The 24,440-nt window shown below is 42.9% G+C and overlaps 1 protein-coding gene across 4 annotated transcripts in view; it reads right to left on the bottom strand.

Annotated features, from left to right (window-relative positions):
* Nucleotides 1-1,006: 1,006 nt before the first annotated feature.
* Nucleotides 1,007-24,440, bottom strand: part of LOC135396703 (uncharacterized) — a 28,095-nt gene continuing 4,661 nt past the window's right edge. For all 4 annotated transcript variants that reach the window (XM_064627830.1, XM_064627832.1, XM_064627831.1 and 1 more), the window contains 5 exons: nt 23,354-23,484; nt 23,198-23,294; nt 14,857-15,018; nt 7,049-7,110; nt 1,007-1,837 (listed from right to left, as the gene is read on the bottom strand). In XM_064627830.1, coding sequence (XP_064483900.1) covers nt 1,810-1,837; nt 7,049-7,110; nt 14,857-15,018; nt 23,198-23,294; nt 23,354-23,484 — 480 coding nt within the window. In that variant the 3' untranslated portion in view covers nt 1,007-1,809. The remainder of the gene's footprint in view (nt 1,838-7,048; nt 7,111-14,856; nt 15,019-23,197; nt 23,295-23,353; nt 23,485-24,440) is intronic.

The raw sequence follows: 24,440 nt of genomic DNA on the forward strand, positions 1-24,440 counted from the left end.
GTTTGGCGCACTACCACGTTGTTTAGTACGTAACAAGTAGCCCAACTTGGCGCATGATGTTGCAGACTGACAGCCGAAAGGAGCAGGTTTTCTGACCTACGAGATTAAAAGCTCTCTTGCGCTCAAGGATTTGGCGCTTCACTCGCAGTTTTTGTGCGAATGTGTGTCCCAGGGCTGGTAACCCTAATTTCTAGTTCTCCCGACATATTTGTTCCCGAGTCTTTCCATGCTCCTTTATATGCCACCGGAGCAACATGGGATTCTGATGAGGAGCTGAGAGCAAAGTTGTGGCCCGCTGGGGCGAAGAAAATCCGTAAGAACAATCAGTGGCGTCACTAGGGGGGGTGCGGTCCGCACCGGCTGAAGCCACGGAAGGGGTGACACCTCCGGTTCTCCGGGCGGCAAGCCTCCGGTTCTTTGCGGCACGATGACGCCAAAAACAATATGAGAAGCCTTTTGAGAGCGCACATTATTTTGCTTTCCGAGTGTGGTGTAATATGTTTATTTAGCGTGAATCACCTGGTACGGAAAGGTATCCGTTAGCGGGGGCATGGGCTGAGGTGGGGGGTGACGCAGCGCTCCCGCACCAAGTGACGCGTACCCTAGCGACGCCACTGAGAACAATTTATGCCCTTAGGTCGTGTGGGTGTATCCGTGTTGCTCTTCCAGTGGTCTCTCTTGATGTTCCAGCTGGGGGCTCGCTGAAGTTTGTTTGTTTGTTCTCGCGTCCCCTTTGCGCGGCAACTATTCGAATACATTCGGTATAGAAGAGGCATTCGATTCACAATTCGAGTATCGAAATTCATAGTCGGCGCGGAATTCGAATCGAACGTGCAATATAAGTATTTGCATCGATATTTGAAAATTTGGAATATTTGCACGGCACTACTCCAATCCATAGTATGTCGTGATTTGCCCAGAACCCTAGAGTGACCATATTCACGGAAGTTCCGTGCATTGTGCAAAACCAGCTCTGCTTCCACCGAGGACAGATCAGATTACACTGTATCAAAGAATAAGTTTAATAACCCCTCCACAAATGCCTGACTTGTACACTCTGTACACACTCCACCTAGACTCAAAGTGTGCAGGCTCAGACGATGTTTAAAGCCTCAGACCATGCACACCTTGATTCTAAAATTGCAATTGCAATATCATTCATGCATGCATCATCACAAGGGTATTCCTGATTAAGATACAATAATAATAATAATGAGGCCTTCGCTGTTCATTCAGACAAAACTTGACAAAATCCTTTGTTCTCAATGTATATTTGCATATTAAATACACATTTTAAATTCTAAATGAAGAACATGTCAATATCTACAGAGAAACGAAAAACAAAAGTATATCACTCAACCGATGCCAGTGACAAACCAAGCAATTACCAGATACTTAATAAAAGAGCATCCTAGACAGAAACAGTTTGGAACAGTTAGGTACCACTTGCTAGACTAGCAGCAGCAAAGCTGTTCCTTATATATGTAATATCCCCACACACCTGAGTACCTCATTCCATTTCGTGACACAACAGCCTCTGATGTAATCCGAAACTTCCAACTCCAACTTAAAAAAATGCGTGACTTGTGCATTCTGTACACCCTTCTGGATAATGCACAGGTGAACATGTATGCTTGCTTTGGACACAAGTATAGTATATGCGTGTACATGTAGGAAGACAGTCTACGAAAAAGGTGCTTTCCTTATAAAAAATATAACATCAAGTTGCCAAACTGCACCGTTGTTTTCACAGAATGCAGCTGGTGTTGTGGGTGCCATTTGTGAAGAACTGGCAAATTAGGGTGTTTCTCAAGAGGGATCCCCTTTTTTCCTCGACCTGGATTTAGGAAGAAGTACAAATAAACAAACAATTCCAAAAGTGCAGAATGGATTCTGTATTTTGGCGCAATCCATTTATTACACACCACATATCACAGCACATCAGGGAAGAGTCAACACAGTCGATCCCGTTTATAACGATATTGACGGAAACGCGAAATCTGGTCGTTATATCAGAGTATCGTTAAAAACGAGCTTTCGAGAAATTGCCGCTTGGGTTCGCGTAAACGAAGTAGATCGCTAAAAGTAGAATGCCGCCAAGCCTGCGCGTTTGTTGCGAGCGCAGACGCATTTTATCTAGCTCTAAATGGACGCAGCTGTGTGTCGAAAGCTTTTGATAACATAACCGCCGACACCGTATAAGGCGCCACACCTTTCGAGATCGACGATCTCGGCCACTGCTCGTCATCCAATGCCGTAGTCATCACCGTTCTCACGATCGGGACTGCGTGGTCCATGAGAATGCGCCTCCGCCACGGGTAAGACGCGCGTTGGGGTGGCGACACGCAACTGTCTGCCAATACACGTTTTCGAAGCTGCGGTACTTCACAACACGGTTTTGCACCAGTATGAAACCCGTAGAACGCATGCAACTTCGGGTCGAGCCACGCGTCTTTCCTCGTCAAAGAGCGTCTCGGAACCGCGGACGCCATCGTAGCAAGCTGAGTTCGAGGTAATTCGTTACAAGTAACTCGTTACTGTACCTAAGTTCCTTTTTTTTAGCTGGTGCGCAGTTTTGCAAATGGCAGAAAGCCTTTCCATTACTTCCAGTGCCATTCTTCCAGAGTTTGAGCTAATTCGTTACAAGTAACTCGTTACTGTAACTAAGTTCCTTTTTTTTTTTTTGTTAACTTGTAACTTAACTCGGTACTTTTGCGCCGTGGTAACTTTCAGAGGAACTAGTTCCTTTTTCAGCTAACTTTCCCAAGGTAACTTAAGTTCCAAGTTACTTATAACTCGCTTTTCACTCACGTCCACATGTTTTCTTGTTTTCTCTCCCGTTCCTTCGTGTCATTTTTTGCCATAAAACGTGATATTCAAATCAATTACAGTATTTTATTCAGGAAGTAAGAACCGCTGCCATTGAAATGAAGCTGAACCATTGTGCACCTTCAGGGAGTAAGATGCAAAGCGTTCGAATAGACCTGTACTAGAGGAACGTCATGTGACATTGGTAGACAGACTGAAACTGAAACAAATCGGAAGGAGAGGGCTGAGTTCCACGAACGAGCACTTCTTCGCTGCCTCCGATTGAAAGAGAAGTAGGACGGAGGGCCGCGTCCCTGTAAGGGACCATATCGTAATCCCCTCAAGACCGTGGCTTTCGGGCGTGACCTTGTTCACCTCTAGCTTCGAGCGTAGTTCAATTCTACCAAATTTTGGTGCTGTCGAACACTATGATGTCATTTGTTTACAAACAGGGGGAGGGTCTACTGTTGGACATAAACGAAAACGATCTAAGCGTGTTGGACTCCTCCGCAGGCAACTAAAGGTCTCAACTGCTCATGTGCTGCGCTGCTGCACCTGCGTCATGCTATTTTGTGTCCGAAGTAGCTTGGAAGTAACTCGTTCTTTTTTTAAGTAACTCAGTAACTACGAGTTACATTTCAGGCTGAAGAACTTCGTTATTAACTTAGGTACATTTTGCACACGGTAACTTAACCTGTAACGAGTTCTTTTTGACGGGTAACTTCTCAATCTATGGTAGCAAGCACGCAGCAAAACAAGAAAGAAAGCTTGAAGACGAGAGAACGATGTGGAGAGGGAACAACGTTCTCCACTTCGCGCGAGCGTCTTCCGCTTTTTCGAAGTCGCCTGCCTTGCAACGCACGCATCTAAACCCCGGCAGTCATACGCGGATAAGCGCACTGCGTTCTCACTTTAGCGGGCACGGAGGCGAAGGCTCTTGAAAATGCCAATGTACTGTAGTTTGTTTTCAGTGAAATGGTGCAATTTTGATTTCTAATTGTCACGCGTTTTACCGGCCGCCGGGAGAATTCCGATCGCAATATGCGAGCAAGCTCTTTCGCGGCGATCGTTATATCAATGTTTTGATTACGTGTAGTTCAATGGGAGAGCTCACGGGAACCAGCAATGCGATCGCAATATCGGAGTTATCGTTCTATCGAAGATCGCAATAAACGGGCTCGACTGATCCAACACTGCTTGAGGAACTTGAATGCGAAAATGTATCCAAATTCAAGCAATGCAATGAGATTGGGGTTTGCTCATCATTTACCTGTCACTAAAATGGCGATGAAAAGAGGGGGGTTATACACTGTTAGAACTGGAAGTTGTCATTAGCTACCACATAATTGAATAACTGATAATTTATGTTGTCTGAACGGCCAAAATATACTCAATAAGATACGTAATAAAAAATGCACTTATAAAATGCATTATTCTTGTAAACTCACAATTCTATACAGTAGAACCTCGATGATACAATCACGGATGATAGAAATTGCTTTCTGGTCCTGGCATGAATACCAATTCTTCCTAAGTATTACGGTTCAGATTATACAAACAGAGCTGGAGGAGGTAACAGAGGTCGTTCCATGTTGCGTGAGTGTGCCAGTCAGGCTTCTCCACCTTTTGAGACGGGAGCCAGATCCTCACCACGAACTTCGCAATGCAAGCAATGACTCTCGCTTTGGCAGTGGAGAAGATGAGATCTGAAGGATTACACAGTCCTGAACCTCATCACCATATCTGTGTTGTGATCTTTTTACCCCCCTCGCAACAATAAACTGCGAAGCTGTGCAAAGTCACGTTGGTTCAGGAAAAGAGTAAGCAACCGGAACCGACACCTTTTTGATAGCATCTGGCGTGCTCGCTTACTATCACCCACGGAGACCTGCCTGGCTTTGCGAGCTGCTTCGAGCTCCCTTCTTGTTCGCTCTTTCATTGACGACATAACAGCATTCACAGCAGGCCTTCCTGTGCAACGCTATGTCATGTGGGCACAGGCCTTCTGCTATCTAGGTGGTGTTTCCAGAACCAACACCTCCTAGACGACAGAGAAGGCCTTTGCACTCGTTCAATTCACATCACAACCTTACTGTGGCTGTTGGCAATAGACAGACGTGACGTCACTGAAAGGGCGAAGAAGAGAAAAGCCCACTCACTGAAAACGTACGGCAGCCAGACCAGGTTGCATGACGTTATTGAAAGCATGTTGAGATATCTTCTCTATTATCTAGAAGGTGTTGCCAGAACACATGTAGGGGACACACAACTTTGGCAACATTAGGCATTACCATTCCGCGAGTCAACTTTACCTAACACCTGCGTTCTTTAGCAGAAGCTCGCCTTACGACACAGTTGTGCGACTCGCGTGTGGAGAACACGTGCTGAGCCTTTTGAATCATCTCGCAAATTTTGGCAGCACCGGCAGAAAACGAAGACGAAAAAGCGTTCCAATTGACCCCTTTCACTTGAGAGTCATGGAAAATGAACAACCACTGTCTATTTTCTTGCCTCAATTTTTATATTTGGTTTAATTCTTCTGATACGAAGGATACGAATACAGTCGTGCCTCGTTAATATGGACACTTTCGTTCCTCGCTAAAATTGTCCATAAAGTGAATCGTCCATAATAACGTTAATAATAATAATATAATAATAATAATATTTAATATAATTTATAGCGAAAAAAAACTCAGTAATCAGTGCTTGCTTGTACGCATACCTCCTGATGTTCAAAGTCGACAGCATTTCAGTAATTTTGATTGCTTGAGATCTGTCCCGCTGTTTTGAGACCTGCTCGAGCTATGTGATCTGTCCTCGATGATGACCTTGGGAGAAACTGAAGTCACATAAAGTCCCCGTGCTTTTTATAACAGCTATGACGTCATGATGCCCATTCCAGAAGCATCCCCTACTGCTAGCCTCCCTTTGATATTTTAGGTGTCTTCAGTGACAAAGGGCGAAATTTCGAAGAAGGGCGCGTCACCCTTTTGTGTTCTCGTAACGGTTTTTACCCTGGAAGGGTGGCACAATATCCCCAGAATTCTGGAGAGACAAAGGAAAGAATAAATTTTGAACAACGGCTCGTCATCCAATTCTCCTACAGGTTGTCGTCCTGAGAACATGTCCATAATAATGAGGCAAAAATACATGGGGTCCTATGGAATTAGTACCAGTTTGTGCTGTCCATTGTCCGAAAAGCGGGGTTCCATATTACCGAGACACAAATATATGGCAAAAGTTTTGTTCCGGGGAAAAACTGTCCATAATTCGCGTCGTCCATATTAATGGGGGTCATATTAACGAGGCACGACTGTATTGGATTATTAACATATTTTCCGACATCCCGAGAGATTCGCATCATCGAGATTCTACTGTATTTGAACATGTAGACAAACACAGACATACGGGATGCTGTGACATTTGATATATTCGTGTTCTATTCCAAAAGCGTCATTATATATGTGTAATATAACTGATGTCCATAATGCAATGCTTTTTCGTGTCAGTTAATAATGTACCCATGAACCTTCAGATGGCATTTGTGTGTAATGTTACTTCAGTTCAAATTTGCATTTACAATCTCCTACAAAAGCCTCTCACAGGTCTGATATTTTTGCAACGTGAACAGCATAAAGCAGGCAGGGAAGCTAGCTAGTGTAAATGTGATGAGTACGATCTGTCCGTTTCTTTCCCTGTTCCCTTTCCCTGCTTTCCCTGTGCTTTACCCTTTGGTGATGACAGATGTTAATCTCTATTATGCCCGTCTACATGGCCCCTGGAGGAAGCCAAGCTTCACAATGAGTTCGTTTACGGTATACCATGGTGAGAATTTCATTGTGCATGACATCTGCAGCGTTGTCTATCGGTGCTTTTCATGTCATTAAGAACAAAGGATGTTGGGGAAGGGGATGCCTGCACACAGCATGTAGTACTATACCATCACCAAAAAACCGAAATATAGATTGAAGGCAGCTTTGTAACCCACCTTTTGGTGGCATAAGTTGACAAAATTAAGGGTACTCCATGAAAACAACCAGAGACTAGGTTATTTTTGAACGGGAAAGGTTCACTTTAACTTCACGTAGCTTTACGTTAGATTTTCTCACACACGTCATTTGCTAGCGCTCCAAGCAGAGTGTGACATGTTTTAAACAGCTTGACCTATCACGGTACAGAACAAACTATGGCCTGGTAGATCTTCCCCTCGTTCAATTCCATTAATACCAATGCAACTTACTCAGAAGTGTAGTAGGCCCTGACTTCCTGCCTTGTCATGTCTATAACGTCTTGCATGGTACACTGCAATAAACATATAACATATATAGAACTGCATATTAATGTCACTCGTACAGGTTACTTAATTTAAGGTAGTGGTTCCCAAGCTGTGCTACCCATCAGAACAACAAGAGAATGCGTTGCGACCCAGTCGGATTTCGCGACGCCACAAGCTTTTCGATTTCAGCGCATAAATAGCGATACACAAAACCGGCGCTGAAATTTAATTTGACAGTTAATATCGTCACAGGTAGTAAGACTGGCCAGAAACCATCGCAGAGAGAAAAATAAACGTGTGGCAGCAGGGACGACTCTTCCTATTCACTAAAGCTTGTAACATGGTGAGTAACATGTGACATGGTGGTCTGCTACCACGAGCTTTCTTAGGACACAGAATAGTGGGAAAAGCATGGTCTATGGACAGCTCTTCTTTATAGTTTCTGCGCCGATTAGCAACCTCTTGGGGGTCACGACCCACAGTTTAGAAAACACTGACTATGCTATGAAACCATTTTTAGATCCTTGCAGGAATCACGTTAGAAAGACTGATTTATATATACAAAATGGAATACTATGTCTTATCAATCCCATGTTATGAAGCTATTTCAGTCTGCAGATCACATACTGAGCTACCTCTTTTCAACTCTTGACCTCCTCATGTAGAAAATTTGAAATGAGTAAAATGCATCTTCTCAAATTTGACATTTCTTGATGTGACTTGAGGTTCATCTCTGAGAGTGATTATATGGTACTGTACCAGCAGTATCTGCAGAAAATATTCTGAATAGGTATTGCAACATTTTCTATTAAAAAAAATATCCCAAGCTTTCACCAAATTCCTGCTTACCACATGTGTGGACCACTTAGAGTGTTACTATGAAAACTACCGCGGTATGGCATAACTAATCCTCCTGATAAGGAAAAGAGCCAAAGCAACCGAATGTCACAGCAACCGACCAACATCTTTTAATCCAAAAGAATGACACAAACCCCAGCACACGTGACACGTGCTAAAAACTAGAGCTGTGCAAATAGCAAAATTTCCATTGCAAATAGTTTACGAATATTTCCCTTACATTGCGAATCGAATCCACATAATTTCCTCAGATGGCGAATCGAATTAGAATTATCAGAAAAGGCCCAATTTGAATAATTTTGAATACCTCAAGGTGGAATATTTTTGGTGTTCTGCTCACTAGATGATGTTCTGCTTCGAACATGTGAGCCTTTTCAACCAGCATTACATATCGTGAGAGAAGGATCCCTCTGTGTTGAGTACAGTAGACTGCTGCATTAGTGGGATGAACTGCTCTGAGAGTTGGTCAACATGTTCCATGTAGCCTCCTTTGTGTGCATCTCCTCATTTCTATGTCCATATTGTGAATTTCCTCTACTTTTCTTTTAGAAATTGCACATATTTCCATGTGTTGCTGAACATAACTCTCAAACTTGGGAATACATTTACTGGAACCTGCAATGCCCAGAGCATAGCGTTGACCATGAGCTCACAAAATTTGTAGAAAGCGGTGACAAAATATTGTAAACAGTATAAATCAGGCTTCACCTAACGCAAGAGAGTAATGAGGTGAAGCAGACTTGCAGAATGGAGCCGCACATCAAAAGAACAATGTCAGTAACATGAAGTGGGCTTCACCTAACTCTTGGATGTAATGGGCCGAAGCCCACTTGCAGAATGGTGATGACGAGACTTCGCCTCAGTACAATTCGAAAATTTTTTTTTAAATTTCGAATACCGAAAATAGGTTGCAAATAGCATTCGAATAGCAGCAGATATTCGTTTCATGTTAGAAATTTCAAATATTTGCACAGCTCTACTTAAAACCAAAAACAGCTGATCTCTCATAGTCTTCTATTTACAACACCTCCTATACCAGATAAAATACTTTATAATGTTCTCAATGCCCTAGACTTCCCACAGCTGCTTATCAAAGAAGCAGAGGTTTTCGCTAAACACTGTAGCTTTGAGTGTGTGCATACTTCATTTTTTTTAGAAACAAATTGCATTCCATTACTGCCCAAGGGATAGGGAGTCAAACACAGAGGGGGTCGAGCAGCACATCTGTTGTTGAACCACCTTGCCATATTTCTAGCTGCTGCATATCCTTGTGAGCATGGGCGACAATCCCACATGTAATGTAGTTATTAATTACAGAAGGCAAGCATTCACTTGTCTCTCTCACTCAAATATCAGGGTAAATTATGCAACTTCTGAAAAAGAAAGGAAGAAAGGAAAAGCTGCCAGAAAGTTTGCATAGTCTTCCACCGAACATGCTTTCCTTATCATACAACACAACAGAGATTATAAAGATTACATACATAACTTACATAATTCACTATAGCCAGCTATGTGTATCTCTTTCATCCCTTTCAGTAACAAGGAGGCACAAACTTCCTTCATAACTCTTGGGCTTCCATTAGTGGCTTTCTGCTGGTTACGTTTGTCTCGCAAGACACTGTTCTAGATTTTTGTGCCGCGTTCTTTTACCACTACAGGCAGGGTTACGTGATTTAAGTCATCTTGATTTTAATCACAATTTTAATTACCGATGCTAAGTGTGATCATGTTGTCGTTTTTTACCAAATCTTTGGAAAGGATTTTCTTGAAAAGGAAATTTTCTTTGTGACATTGATGAGGAAGAGACACAATGTGGCGTGAAATCTCAGCTTCTGTTCCTCAATGTCATTTCAACAATACTGACCGCCGTATTCTTGAACAAGCCTCGACTCGACGCTCCGCCTCGACTCCAACGAGTGGAGGAAAGTGGCGCTGCTCCACTCGAAGAGCCCATGCGTTTCATGAACCCGCTTCGGGGATTCCTCCGCCAAGGCGCTCCTCGAGAAACTGTCCTCAAATAAAGCTGTAGTCTCGTCCCCAGCCGACTTTCGGGACCACTCGAAAATGTTAATTATCATGCTTAAAACACACTTATGGCATGAAAAATAAATGTAATTCTTTACTTTATTTCGACCAACGTGCATTACAAATACAAAAACAAAGGTCTGCAAGTGTTTGAAGAAGGGTGCAGGTGTTTCGAACAGGGAAACAGACTGATAGGTTTCCTAGTTTTCTGGTCTGGCAATTACAACCACAACGGCAGCAGCTAGCTTAATGGCATGGTCACCTCGTATCAAATAATATGAAAGATGATGTCACTGCTTGTCACTCTTCTATTATGTTACAATATGTGGCGTGAATGACTGTTTGTTAGCGGATGGGTACGCTTACCCAACGCCTTGAGGGTAGCTAACAATCAAACAAACAAAACAGATTTTACAGCAACATCCTGAGCAAAGAATCGGGGAGACCATTCTTGGGGAGTCACCGCGAGCATGTCGTACGAACTTTTATGGCCCTCAATCGCGCTCTGCCTAAATGGTGGAGCCTGTTATCCCACCCAACAAACGGAATTCGTACTATTGAAACAACAACTGAAAAAGAAAAAAAACGAGAGGAAAAAAAAACATGAATGGAAGATTTGTTAAGCCGTTTCGGTGATAGCTGGAGCAGGGGTTGGGCCAGCTTGATACAGTATGAAGATTACGGAAAAACATTGAGGAGGCAGATCAGATGTTTATTTTTTTTAGATGTCCAGTCAATGCACTGTTTCTTTTTTTGCACCACTTTTTGCGTGAAAACATCCTTCAAACACATCTTCTTTGTGCTAAATAGCGCGACAGAATGAAAATTTATTACACCTTGTCTTGAAAAGTGTGCTTGCGAGAAGGTGTGGGATTTTTTCCACAACGCGGCACACTGTCATTTCTGACACATTCACAATGTCTCCCGTGGCAGTTCGAAAAGTCCTAACGCCATAAAATCACACGTCGACGGGCAGCTGTAGCACAGGAGGTAGAGGCTGCCCACGATTGCACACATTTTCCTCCACTGGCAATGTATCCAAAAGGCTTCGCACGGTTTTCTTCATGAAGCGGTACCGTATACCATATGAGGAACTCGTGATCATCAAAATGGTCAAAAGGAGTTTGATGGCCCCTTATTGAACGTTGTCGCTCAGTGGTAATGTTGTCAGCACCCAGTTAAAGGCCATCGTGGCACAAAACGCAGTCGATGGACGCAGCGAACGACCTGTCTTCCGCCATGACACCAGCCAAACTCGAGTTCAGGAGCGTTCTCGAGGTAGCACCGATGTTACCTCGAGATTTTCGAGGCATGCACGGAGGAATTCCTCCACTCGAGGAGCGTTCCATGTCAAGGTCGATTTATGAAGCGCAAAACCGGCCTCGAGGAGCAGCTCGAGTCGAGTTTCGAGTCGAGGCTCGTCCAAGAATACGGCGGTGAGACCAATAGCTCATCGCTGCATCGGCCAAGTTCCACTGTTTAACTCATTATTTTAAAACCAGCTTTCCTAAACCTTAATAATGAAATGACCTTAAAAAAGTTATCTTAAAGTAACCTTTAAAAAGTCACCTTAATACCTTAAAAAGTTTTGTGTTGTGTAAAGAGCACATGTGATTCATAGTCACGAAGCTCTGCCTAAAGCATTTTATTTTGATATTTTGAGTTGGCAGCATACATAATCAAGGAAACAAGGTGATATGGGGTGTGAATTTAATGCTATGTACCCGCGAATTATTACCACATAGTCGTATTTCACGATTACGAGGAAAATTGTTAGTTTAGAACATAGGTGGGGAAGTTACTTTTATTTTGTAGTGCACTACAGTTACTCACTACTTTTTCAAAAAGTAATGCGTTACGTTATTCGTTACTGTTGCGGTAGTTTGTAACGCGTTACTAACGCCGTTACTTCTGATACGTAATGCAGTTACTTTTGCATTACTTCACCAGTTGTCCTTATAATATGCGCTGTTTTTGGTTGAGTCACATAAGTGCATTCCGCAAATCAATACAAGCAATGTTGGGCACAAACAAGGGTCACCCATGAACACAACTTACATGTACGATTTATTGCAACGCAGAAGTAGTTGATGTTCAAAATTTTCATCTGTAAGCTTCGCCCGTTGGACTGAGAGGACGCCTAATGATCAGTGAGTGGTCCTTGTCAAGGTTGATAGAGACAGTGACCTTTTATCTCACACAGTACAAATCCAAACAGCCAATCCTTTGGCACTTTGCTACTTGTTCAGAGGGTAGGGGCTATTTTTCTGCTGCTTTTGCCCCATTCGTCCGAAAAATACCAGAGGGAGTGAAAAGCAGAGGTGGTAAACAAAGGTGACATCTCAACCAGGGTAGGTCAACAACCCTTCTTTTGCGTTCTTCTTGGGTTCCGATGTGACCTCCTTGTCATTGTTGAAGGTGAATAGAAAAAAAATCGGGAATTTTCCCGGATTCTGCAGGCACGGTCCTTGCTCAAGCTTTCAAGTTTAGACGATGAAGCAATGTTCCCGAACACGCAGTAACGTATAACGCCGTTACGCGTTAGTTATTAAAAATGTAATGACGTTACGTTACTCATTACTTTTCTCCCTAATGTAATGCATTACCATATTTCACTCTCGAATGTAACGCGTATACCGGTAACGCACTACTTTGTAACGCGTTACTCCCACCTATGGTTTAGAAGGGAGACTTAAAGGAGTTGATTAAAATCAAATTAATCAGATTTAATCAACTAAATCCGATTTGCCTGATTTTTCATAAAAATCGCGATTTTTTGCAACCCTGGCTGCAGGGGAGAGCTTTCTGGCTCTGAATTAAAATAGAAAAGAAATGCACCTAAACCAGTACTTCAAAGTAACTCTTACACTGACACACTTTGTCATGATTCATAAGCTACAATTTGACGTAGAAAAGTATGTCGCACTATTAAGTGCTTTAGATGCCATATATACACGCATCCCTATGAATTTATGAATGGCATGCATTCCTCGGAAAATCGTACACAAAACGAGGGATTCATACATCGAGGTTCACAGTGAGTGGGGGAACCTCAATGTCATTCAATGAAAGGATATCTATTGTTACATTTCATTCGCAGTGAGTTGACTCGACTTGAAATGAAAGCCGCTGGCGTACCACAGAGACAATATTTATCTTCTTATCTTTCGGCCTCAAGAGTAGGACACGGGGTAATAGAGGTTTTCACCCTCCCCACCAATTCATGTGTTAATGACCTGGACGACTGTACTCACCCCGTACAAGGTAAAAAAGGTAGACTCTGCTAAGTTTGTGCATAAAAAATGTGTTCACAGTTCGGAAATCAAGGTTCATAAACCGAGCGCGAAATACTTAATGAGAAGTGTTTCGTTTCGCGACGAACTGGTCGTAACGCAAGCAAATTCATAAACTGAGGTTTCATAAATACAGGGTTGACTGTAATCGTAAAATATTAGGACAACAGCTTGAGTCCCTTCATGTTGCACCGTGAAATAAAACACATATGAGGTGTACTCTTCTGAATACAGAACTTCACTCCAAACCATAAAGAAATGTTTTGTATTTCACTGGATTGGAATGAATTCGTCTGAGTGCAGCACACATTGGAAATGAAAAATCGGCCAAATTGAGTCCGTAGAAACCGGAACTGCCCGATGTGCATGCCATTTCAGTTGGTGATTGCATACTCGAATATACCACTCGAGGTATTCGAGCAGATACAGTGAAACGTCCCATTACGGACACCTCTCCCAGACGGACACTCCCCTGCTGCGGACAGCTGGGTTTTCCCCGGCAAGCTTTAATGCTTTTATTTCAATACCCCTCGTGTACAGACACCTCCTTTCAGCGGCCAAGGATCCTGGTCCCATGGGTGTCCGTACTAGAGAGGTTTCACAGTACAGTGTTCGCTAAGATGAACTTCGGGGTTTGTAATGGAGATAAAACAAATAGAAACAGTGTCGGGAAGCTAAAGTAGACGTTAGAGGACATATTATGCCCCAAAATTTTATGTCGATACTGCCATATGGTCAATTTCTCTGCGGATAAATCGTGAACATTAAAAAAACGCTGCTGTCTAACATTTCCAATGGGCTATACCTGTGTTTCAGCTCCTTCCGTCAGATGGCGACACGGTCGAACACGGCATTGCAGAAGACTTCACACAGTAGTCGTCTGCGTTCAGTTCCACTTGTTCACTTGGTTTCGATATCGTCTGCAATGCCGCGTTCTACCATTTCGCCATCTGACAGAAGGAGCTGAAACACAGGTATAGCTGATTGCAAATGTTAGGCAGTGGCATTTCTTTAATTTTCAGGATTGATTCGCAGAGAAACGGACCAACTGGCAGTGGCGACATAAAATTTTGGGGCCTAAAACGCCCTCTAACATCTACTTTAGCTTCCAGACACTGTTTCTATTTGTTCTATCAACGTTACAAACCTCAAAGTTTATCTAGGCGAACCCTGCACTACTATTTTGAACCAAATATTGAATACATGATCGTTATATTTGGCTAGAATATCGAATATTTCGACAGCCCTGACTTGAGAAGGTTGCAAAATGTGCCTGACTAAAACTTTGTGACAACAACAACAATTGGGAAGAACACCAAGGCATGATTGAAAGTAATTTTTCTGAGGCTGGAACATACAAAGGGACAAACACAACACAAGCTTCAAGTTGCCTAGGAACATGAACAGTTGAAATATGGCAGGTCAAGGCGCTCCACCAATAATCGAGAGATGCGTGGTTCAAGTCCCGTCGGTGTCTGGCTTTTCCGATGACTGCCATATTTCAACACTAGAGCACCTCTTTTGCACACTATACTTAGTGGTAGTGGTTAAAAAACATAATTCAAATTACTTCCCCTTGAAGATTATGTCACTTACCCTGATATTGCTACCCTGTCGTCTTATAAAGCAAATATCTTCCTCGTTCTCAAACATTGGATGTAGATGCATCTTAGTAGAAATAAGAGTCTTGTTTCTTGGATCATCCCCATCCCAAGGAAAGACTTCAATCTCCACAACATATCGTTCCATGGCTGCTCCCTGAAAATTTGGGTACTCAATTTACGCATACATTACATTTGAAGGAGAAAAAGATCTACCCTCCTGCATGTCTTTGTTACGACTAGAGAGCGGATTTTAAGGCACTAAAAACATGCGTTTCAGGCGCCTAAAAAGACACTAAGAAGGGCCCAAAAAGGCACGATCAACATTGCACTACGAGCGATGCCGCCAGCATTGGTCGCTTTATGGTAACATACAACTCTATCGCGTGCACTTCACTCACAATAGCTGATAAAAAAAATATGCTTCTATTATAACTTCTGATGTCATTCTTCGGTTGCATTGCAAAAATTCCACAGAGCCAGTGAGAGAAATAGGAAGCAAAATATAATGGAGATTTTGGCGTCCACAAGACCGCTCTGACAGTATGGTTAACTCTGTGGCTAGCTATGGCTAACTCAAAGCACCGTGCACGCATCTTAGTATTGAAAGCGTGAAGACAGTAGAAAACACGCACCATCTAAATGTGTTCCGGGGTGAAATTCTGTTGCCTGTCACTACAAATCGCCCTACACGCCAAAAATGACCTCACGACATCGACCGATTTGATGATGCATGCTGGTACCAACGTGGGTACTCGTGAGGGAGGGATATCGTCGGGAACAGAAGGAGCATTACCACCAGAGCCACAAACTAACTCATTAAAGGTGAGTTACTGTAAGTAATTACTTTTTGTGTAACTAATTACTGTAACCAACTACTTTCTGAAACATGTATCTGTGATGAAAGATGTATCTGTAACTGTAATTCAACTACTTTTAGAGTAACTTGCACTCTGAGGAAAGTTACTTCTTCAATCGAATTTCCATGCGAGTTTTAGTGTTATACAGTCGTCCCGCGTTTATCCGGACAGCCTCGTTTCCTGTGAAAGTGTCCGGATAGCGGGGGAACCGGAGAAGTGAAACAAGAAAATCCAGAGTGATCCTAAAAGGACATTTGTATTGACCATTGCACAGAAAACTATCCACTGTCATCTGTTTCATTCTAATACACGCATCCAGTTCTTGCAAACCTTTGCTAATGGCATTACCTTGCGAAATATTGTTTTGTTGCTCGGAAAATAATAGCGCTGTTCTCAGTGCAGCCCGCGCATTTTCTACCGTCACAGCTGGTGCATCCCCGCTTTCATCATCAGATTCTTCTTGAACACTATCGGAAGCAACGACACTGACGATGTCGTCATCTGTGATTGCAGCGCAGGGGTCCTCATTGCGGACCTTCGCAGTCTGAAATGACCAGACTGCTCAGTGGATTACTTTTGTGTAACGTGCAAAGTCGCAAAGGGAGATAATTCTTCCTAGCAACACCCTCTTTGTGCCAGTAAAAAGGAGGCCACGGCCAGGGTCCTCGACCTCGCTTGACTAGGTGTGGGCCAAGTGTCCTTCCTGGACAATGACCAGATAACTGAAGCCGATTGTTGGGTATTAGTCACTTCTGTTCCCTAGAATTCTCGTCCGAGTCCGGAAGCTGAAGTCCGGATAAACGAGGGCGAAATACATGGGGAGAAATCCGTCCCCATGCTTTTTTGTCCGGATAGATAAACGAGGGCGAAATACATGGGGAGAAATCCGTCCCCATGCTTTTTCGTCAGGATCTGAATAAATGAAGTCCGGATAAACGCGGGTCGACTGTACCACATACCAACATTTCACGAGCAACGTATAACTAACTGAGGTGCATTTCTGTCTAAGTAACTTGTCCTGTAACTTCGTTACTCTTAGAGTCATGTAGCTGTAAGTTACTTACACTTTGTGAGTAGCTTATACAGCCCTGGTCACCATTAACCACAGCTGCAAGGGCAGACGTGATGTTGCATCGGGCACAAGGAATACAGGCAAAAAATAATCTACTTTCGGCACCGGGGAGATACTGGCATTCTGTGATGCAGTGTGGCGAAGTGTGTCCTCATTTTTTGTTGCAAAAACTATGAAATAAACATCAACCAGCATGCAAAGTGCCCGTTTAGGCACTTATCGGCACCTATTTTTAAAAAAGGCAAAAAATGCATTAACATTAAGGCACTAATGAGTCCCCTTCGACCCGATTCGTGCTTAGAAGATCAAAAGGCATCATCTGAACAACCCCCAATGAAAAGGCATATGCCTCGAAACCCGCTCTCTAGTTATGACGACAACCTTGATAGTACGGGTGAGTTGCGGAACCTAATTTTCCTGCCTCAAATAATGCACGTAGGTGATGAGCATGTACCACACTATGTACATTTATTGCGATAGGCAGAAAATTTTTGTATGAAATGAAAACCCTAATATAAGAAAATTGCCTCACAAGATAGGAATTTCGTCAGAGTGGACTGTTTTGCCCAAACAAGTTCATGCAGCATACTGAATTTTCAATGATACATGCCTCAATATCAGAAAGGGCATGAGGACAAAAGTGTGCTCGGAGAAAAATGCACACTGTTCAGCCTAGGATGTTAACTAAGATGTGTTTGCAAAGGTACATAACATGCAAAAGAAAAAGAAATCGGTCCCTTAGCTTGTCATCCCTGTACACTCTTTGAGACGAAAAATGTCATACACAACAGAAGTTTTATACGTAGTAGGCCATATTACAGCAAGATATCACCAATATGGGATCCTCACCAGAGGTACTTAATGAGTAACATCGAATCCATTCAAAACAGAGCAGCACGATTCATCTGTAATGATTTCTCTCCTAATACATCAGTCGCTGCTTTGAAACGCGAACTTAACCTGTTGTCGTTAGAACAGCACCGACTTACCTCACGTCTATCTCTCTTTAATAAATTCTTACATAACATTCCCCCACAACAGTGTCCGATTCGCCGATCCACTGCCATCTTTCCCCGCCTTGATCACCCAAACAAAGTCGACCGCTTTTTATGTCATTCTAATGTTTTTTCAAAATCATTCTTTTGCCGCGCCGTCCTAGAATGGAATGACCTTCCGAGCAACATCGCAACAATAATACCAATTCAAGAATTTCGTAATGCCATCTCTGTTCTGTTCTCGTAGTCATTATTTGGTTACCTTCCTATGTGTTTTCCTTGCGTACAGTAGCTCTTAACGTACTATTAACGTATATCTCATGATGCATTTTCATTGTAGCTTATGATGTACCACTTTGCTGTTTCTTCATGCATAAATTTTGTTGTATGTCACATTGTCTAACAATGTCACCTCGTTGTATTTTCTTTTACTATTTTTCTGTACTACCGCAATTTCACGCGTATAAGCCGCACCGCAGATAAGCCGCAGGACGCGTTTTTTGGGACGTTTTGAAAATTTTCTGGCAGATAAGCCGCACCCGCAGATAAGCCGCGGGCAATATGAGACGACTGATTTGTGCTACAAAGGAGACCATAGAGAAGGCCATAAACCATGTGGTCCATACTCCGGGATCGGCACAGTGTACAACAGAGGAGGTCAGTTCTGGAGTTCTACCAAGATCGGATTGTGCCCTTGTCGGGTGTTTTTCGTGGACTGATCGGTCAGTGATCTTCCAGAAGACGTGAATCACTGTCACCACTTTCCTTAAAGCTGCTTGGGGGAATGCACCAGGAAGATCAATCTACTCGAATGTGGACCCGTCCCTGTTACGCACTGTTCGTGCATCGGCAGGGCAGTGCTGTTCCAGAGACACTGTCGGCCCTTTCGTTAAAATCGGCGTATGGGGAAAATACCAGGAAAAATAGTCATCAGATAAGCCGCACCGGTGGATAAGCCGCAGGGCGCCCGTGAGAAAAAAAAATTGCGCATAAGCCACGGCTAATACGCGTGAAAATACGGTAAATGTGATGTACATATACTCGCGATGCTGTAACCCTTTATTATTGTAACCCACTCCCCCATGTAATGTTCGAGGTACCATCTGCTGGAGGTAAAATGATGATAGGTATTGTCAAATAAAAATCGAATTATTAAAGTGGTGGCAATACAGCCAATGAATAAATACCTAAAAGTACAGACAGAGAAATGAGATGTTGCTTGCAGGTGGGTAGTTTCATTTATAATCAACCAAGGGGTGCCGGTGACAATTTTATTTTCCAGGACAAAATAAATGTTATTCCTAATCCAAAAAGAAGCAAAACAAGCCTGGTCGCAGGTCTCTGCAATATTTCATTCTCGGACTGCGAAGCTCCAAATAAATGAGTGCGATTTGAGCAGTTCCAGCTTTTCCAAATTTGGCACGCTGGATCCTCCGAACAGCTGCTCTCGTCTGAAAGCAATTTTTTTCACTGGCAGAATGGGTGGTGAAGATTTGCTTAAGACAATTAGATTCGGTGGCAAAGTCCAAAAACATTTTTTTAAAAATCGCGAAAACGCCTCCGAGGATGTTCTAGCGCAAGTTTGCGAATTTCTTACGGGGTCCCACAATTTCCGAATATGACAAAAGTTATACGAGATGAAAGAGCTTTTTTTACTTTTTCGTTTTGTGTGATATAGCTCGTTATCATACCTTCATGCATCCGTCTACAGTGACGCCCGTAGTCACGAAGGGGTGCCAGAAAATCGCTGTTTTTAGGGCTGTTTTTCTCAAAGAGGCCATCTTCAATTTTGTTTATATTGTGTGGAGACATGCCCTGGGCACCGCTCTTTGACATTATAAAATAAAATTTCTGCTTATTTTATTTCTTCAGGGCGCGCAAATTATTTTCCCGTGCCTTGGTCGCTTTTAGATCCTATGAGTCGGAGAATCGCATTTTTTACCCGTTTACCTTCTCCTGGAGGCTACATCATTAGAGGCTGACAAAACCAAGATGAACCTCGACTATTATGACTGTACATTAAACAAAAGTGCACTCTGTAGCCCACCCACCTCTCCCCATAGGGTTAATCCTTTCTAGAAAAGCCACTTCAAGGTGAAGCTGTACGTGAGAACAGGAAGTCTCGCATGGAAGTATCTTCCCGTGCGCTTTGTGGCGTCCATTTGTTTCCGAGCTCAGTGCTTTATGCAAGCAAGTCTGGGAAGCCTTATCGGCTACTTTGCTTTCTGGTTCGAAATAAGCGCAGTGTCAAAGCATTCAAAAGTAGGAGTACCAAATGCACGACTATTGCCGACACACAAAAGCACCTAATTCCGTTTGGTCCTCACGGGTTGTGGGTGCACGGGAGGTTCTTTATTTCTCAACTATCCATTTCATAAAGATGTCCTTCACCGAAGAAACCACAGTCTTTTCGTGGGAACAGCGAGACAAACGGTTTTAGTGACTTGAGCTCTCCACACGAAGACGATACTGTGGAATAAGAACTTCAGGGCTGTGTCACTGATCGGTTCGACTTTGTTAAAGACTGTTTTGCTTGCGTCTCAAGCCGACCGTGTTGATGATACGGATGAAATATGTGTGAAATGCTATAACGCATTCCGATTGCAGCTCGGTGGGTCTGGATCCTCAAGCCAACAAGATCCTTCACCTCCTAGCTCCGAAGGCTCAGAATTTTGTGATCCGACCGAAATCGTGCAAAGTGTGAACAAGATAATTTGTGAAGACGACACTGGGGTTAGCCCACTAAAACCGCCTATGGAAGTTAGGCATGCCGTGCCGTACGTAAAACGAAAACAAAGAAATTGCAAGTGCCGTGTAAAAGTCACCTCGTCACCGGCTGAGTACTGCTTACGGTGTGGACTTTCCCGTGGAGGGAGAAACTGTGGAAAAGAGACAGCGTGACGAATTGCTTGAAAACTTGCGGAAGGTGTATGTCCCAAGCAACACCGTGCAGGGAAGATGTAGACTCTTGACTTTACTCCCCTTGTCATTCACTAAGGCTAAGATACATCAAGCTATTCCCAAAGCTACAAGAGTCAAAGGCTCCTGGAAAACGACGGAGTATGGATAACGCCTGATCAATACTCTAGCAGGAATGTCATCGACCCCGAGAATGTGAAGTTGGCCCTCGAGTATTACCTGAACGATAAATTGGACTGTACAATTCAGAGCCCAAGGCCTCGAGATGTTGTGAAAATTCGGGGAGCAGATGGCGACAACTTAGTGGCAAAGCGCTATATGTCACGAAAAATTCGGGATGCATACCACAAGTTTCGGGAGGCGCATCCCGAAGTCAAAATGAGCCCGACAAAGTTCTATTCCCTTCGCTCGTCACATGTCTCTATGCGCCCCTACAGGGAAGAGTGCGTTTGCACCTACTGTGCCAACGACGACTTAAGTCTGAATGCACCGAGTCTTGTCTCGGACAAGTGTTTTATGCTTAATGACCTCAAATCATTGTGCTTGTGCCCAACGCAAACAAGAGAGTGCAAACTGGGCAGGTGCACATCGTGTCCAGGTGAAGTAATTCAATAAAAAAAAAACATTCAATGCCGCCTGGGACTGGTGTTTATCGTAAGCGGTTGGTGCTGGGGCTTCCACTGTAAAACGGCAACAATAAATAAGTGTTTGCAGTAACTACCCTTTATCGATCCTTGAGTGCATGTCAAACAATCTTTTCAGCCCATAATGTCATACCTTTCAGCAAGGAAAAAACGAAAGAAAAAGAGCACCCCTGTGAATACCATTCTCCGGCACTTAGAATTAAAAGCGACCAGGCTGCGGGAAAAGAATTTGCACGCCCTGGAGAAATAAAGTAAGTAGAAATTTTATTTTATAATATCAAAGAGCGGTGTCCAAGGCATGTCTCCACAAAATATAAACAAAATTGAAGATAGCCTTTTTGAGAAAAACGGTCCTGAAAACTGCGATATTCTGGCAGCCCTTCGCGATTACGGCGTCACTGTGGACGGATGCCTGAAGGTATGATAACGCGCTATATATTAAACGAAAGAGTAAAAAAAGCTCTTTCATCTCATATAAGTTTTGTCATATTCGGAAATTACGGGACCACATAAGAAATCAGCAAAGTTGCGCTACGAACGTCCTCGGAGACATTTTTGCGATTTTTTTCGAATTTTTTCGGGCTTTGCCACCGAATTTAATCATCTTAAGCAAATCTGCACCACCCATTCTGCCAGTGAAAAAAATTGCTTTCAGAAGAAAGCAGCCGTTCAGAGGATCCAGCGCACCGAATTTGAAAAAGCTGGAACTGCCCAAATCACGCTGATTTACTTGGAGCCTCGCCGACCGAGAACGAAATATCGCAGAGACCTGCGACTAGGCTTGTTTTGGTTCTTTTTGAATTAGGAATAACATTTATTTTTTCCTGAAGAAAATAAAATTGTCACCGGCGCCCCTTGGTCGATTATTATATGAAACTACCCAACTACTCACCATATGCAAGTATCGCTTCATTAAAAAAACACATCAACCTGGCCAAACTGCACATCCGTAGGAGGGCCGCACCCTTATCACTTTTTTACAGGTTCCACCATTCTCCTGCCATCAGGTCATCCTACATTAATTTTCCTCACAGAATATCATCTCGCATCGACCACAAACTCAAAGTTGCCTGCCTAAAATGTAACACTCAATCATTTTCAAATTCCTTTTTCCCCCAAGACTGCCATTGAATGGAATAACCTCCCGCCCCACATCGTTACCATAACTGACTCGTCTCAATTTCGTAATTCTATTTCCAGTGTATAAATCTTACGTCACTTACAATACCTTGTGTAACCTACTTGTATAGCATTGTTGTTGTTGTTGTTTCCATTTGTTGTTGCTGTTTTACTGCCTTTTTTCTATGTATTATTTTTTTCCTCACTTCCTGTAACCCACTCCTCCCATGTAACGCCCGTATGGGACTTTTGGGAGTACGATCGATCGATCTATTTTTTTTTCTATATATTTTTTTAATATAATTTTTCTATGTATTATTTTTTTCCTCACTTCCTGTAACCCACTCCTCCCACGTAACGCCCGTAGGGGACTTTTGGGAGTACGATCGATCGATTGATTTCACCTGCCCACTAAAGCATAGCTGAGGGTGCCCGTTTACTCGATCGATCGATTGATTGATCGATTGGTTATAGATGCACCACCATAATAAATCCTACAAATGTGTAGATGTGTCAATTGGGCTGCCTTGCCTGGTCTGATGTGAAATTATGCTTGTATGGCTCCAAGTTAAGAAGGTGGCATTGGAACACCAATTCATAGAGCATTCACTAAATTTCAATTATGTCTAATATAGCATTCCATTAAATCTTCCTCCAAATCCAATCAATCATCATGTCACAATTCTTCACTATACCTGCACTCGCATACGAAACACACAAGACATACCACACTGCGTTGTGCACAGGCATCTCTGTCGCACCAACAGTAGCGTGAAGACTGAATTTCATGAGGTTTCAATCTTTCCCTTGGAGGCACTTGGTAGCTATAATACAATGTCAATACAGAACAGCGATGTAGCACTGCTAACAGTAATGCACATACCTCTGTATATTACATGTCTGGGACTCTGTCTCTCCGACGACACGAACAAACCGAAGCTGACACATGTGCTTTGGGACAGGTGGAGCGTATCGGGTGAGCAGGTTCTCAAGGCTCAGCAAAATGTGGTCCCTCTGTCAATTATGTCAAACCATAGTTGAGGAAGTTACACGACAGAAGGAGCTCGTCACATGTTAAGTTACTGTGTGCAAAATGTAACTAAGTTAGTAACAAAGTTACCGGTAATAACAATGGACTAGAAGTTCCTAAGTTACTTGGGAAAAATAACGAGCTACTTTCAAGTTACTTGTTACCTATATGTACACTTTTTAGTTCTTGACATTTCTATAATCGATCCAGATCCTAACCTCAGAATGGGAGGTGGAAGACACTGTATAATCCTTTTGCTACATCAAAATTGTACTGGTATTTGATATAACGAAATAAGCATAAGTTTGTGTGCTTCTCTTGATTTTGTTTCTGTAATGAAGGCATACAACGGAGTAGAAAGCAGGCATCGGAATTTTATAATTTATTTCTTATATTTTTTATAATTAATTTATTTTAATCGGTTGTCCTCTGCACATTGATAATACAGCATAAGTGCAGACAAGCTGGGGGATACATGCCATAGTTGAAGAAGCCTGTACATATTTCGTAGAACCGCGCCAAGTGTGGCATCTAATCTTGCTACACAGTGATCATTATGAATATGCTGCTCATCGCTATGATGACCCAAGTATATGACCAGAACACAATTTGCGTAGTTCACCGTGCAACAACGAGGGCGTGGCGTCAGCAGCACCGTGCATGCACACGACTGCCGTATCATTGGACAAGACGAAGCAGCTTCCGTTATTTGTAGACCACAATTGAACAAAAGGAACTTATTTCAAGTTACTTTCACAAAGTACCCTAAAAAAGGAACAAGTTCCTCAAGAAGTTACCGCAGTTCAAAAGCAAAGAGTGAAGTTACAGATTACCGAAAAAAGTAGCTTAATTACAATCAGGGTGTCGAACCACAAAAAATAGGGGTTTGGTTCACGTTGATTTGATTTCGTTCCGGTTCAGTTCCGGTTCGGCCACGCCA

Source organism: Ornithodoros turicata, chromosome 6 (genome assembly GCF_037126465.1).
Source record: "Ornithodoros turicata isolate Travis chromosome 6, ASM3712646v1, whole genome shotgun sequence".
NCBI classification, from domain to species: Eukaryota; Metazoa; Arthropoda; class Arachnida; order Ixodida; family Argasidae; genus Ornithodoros; species Ornithodoros turicata.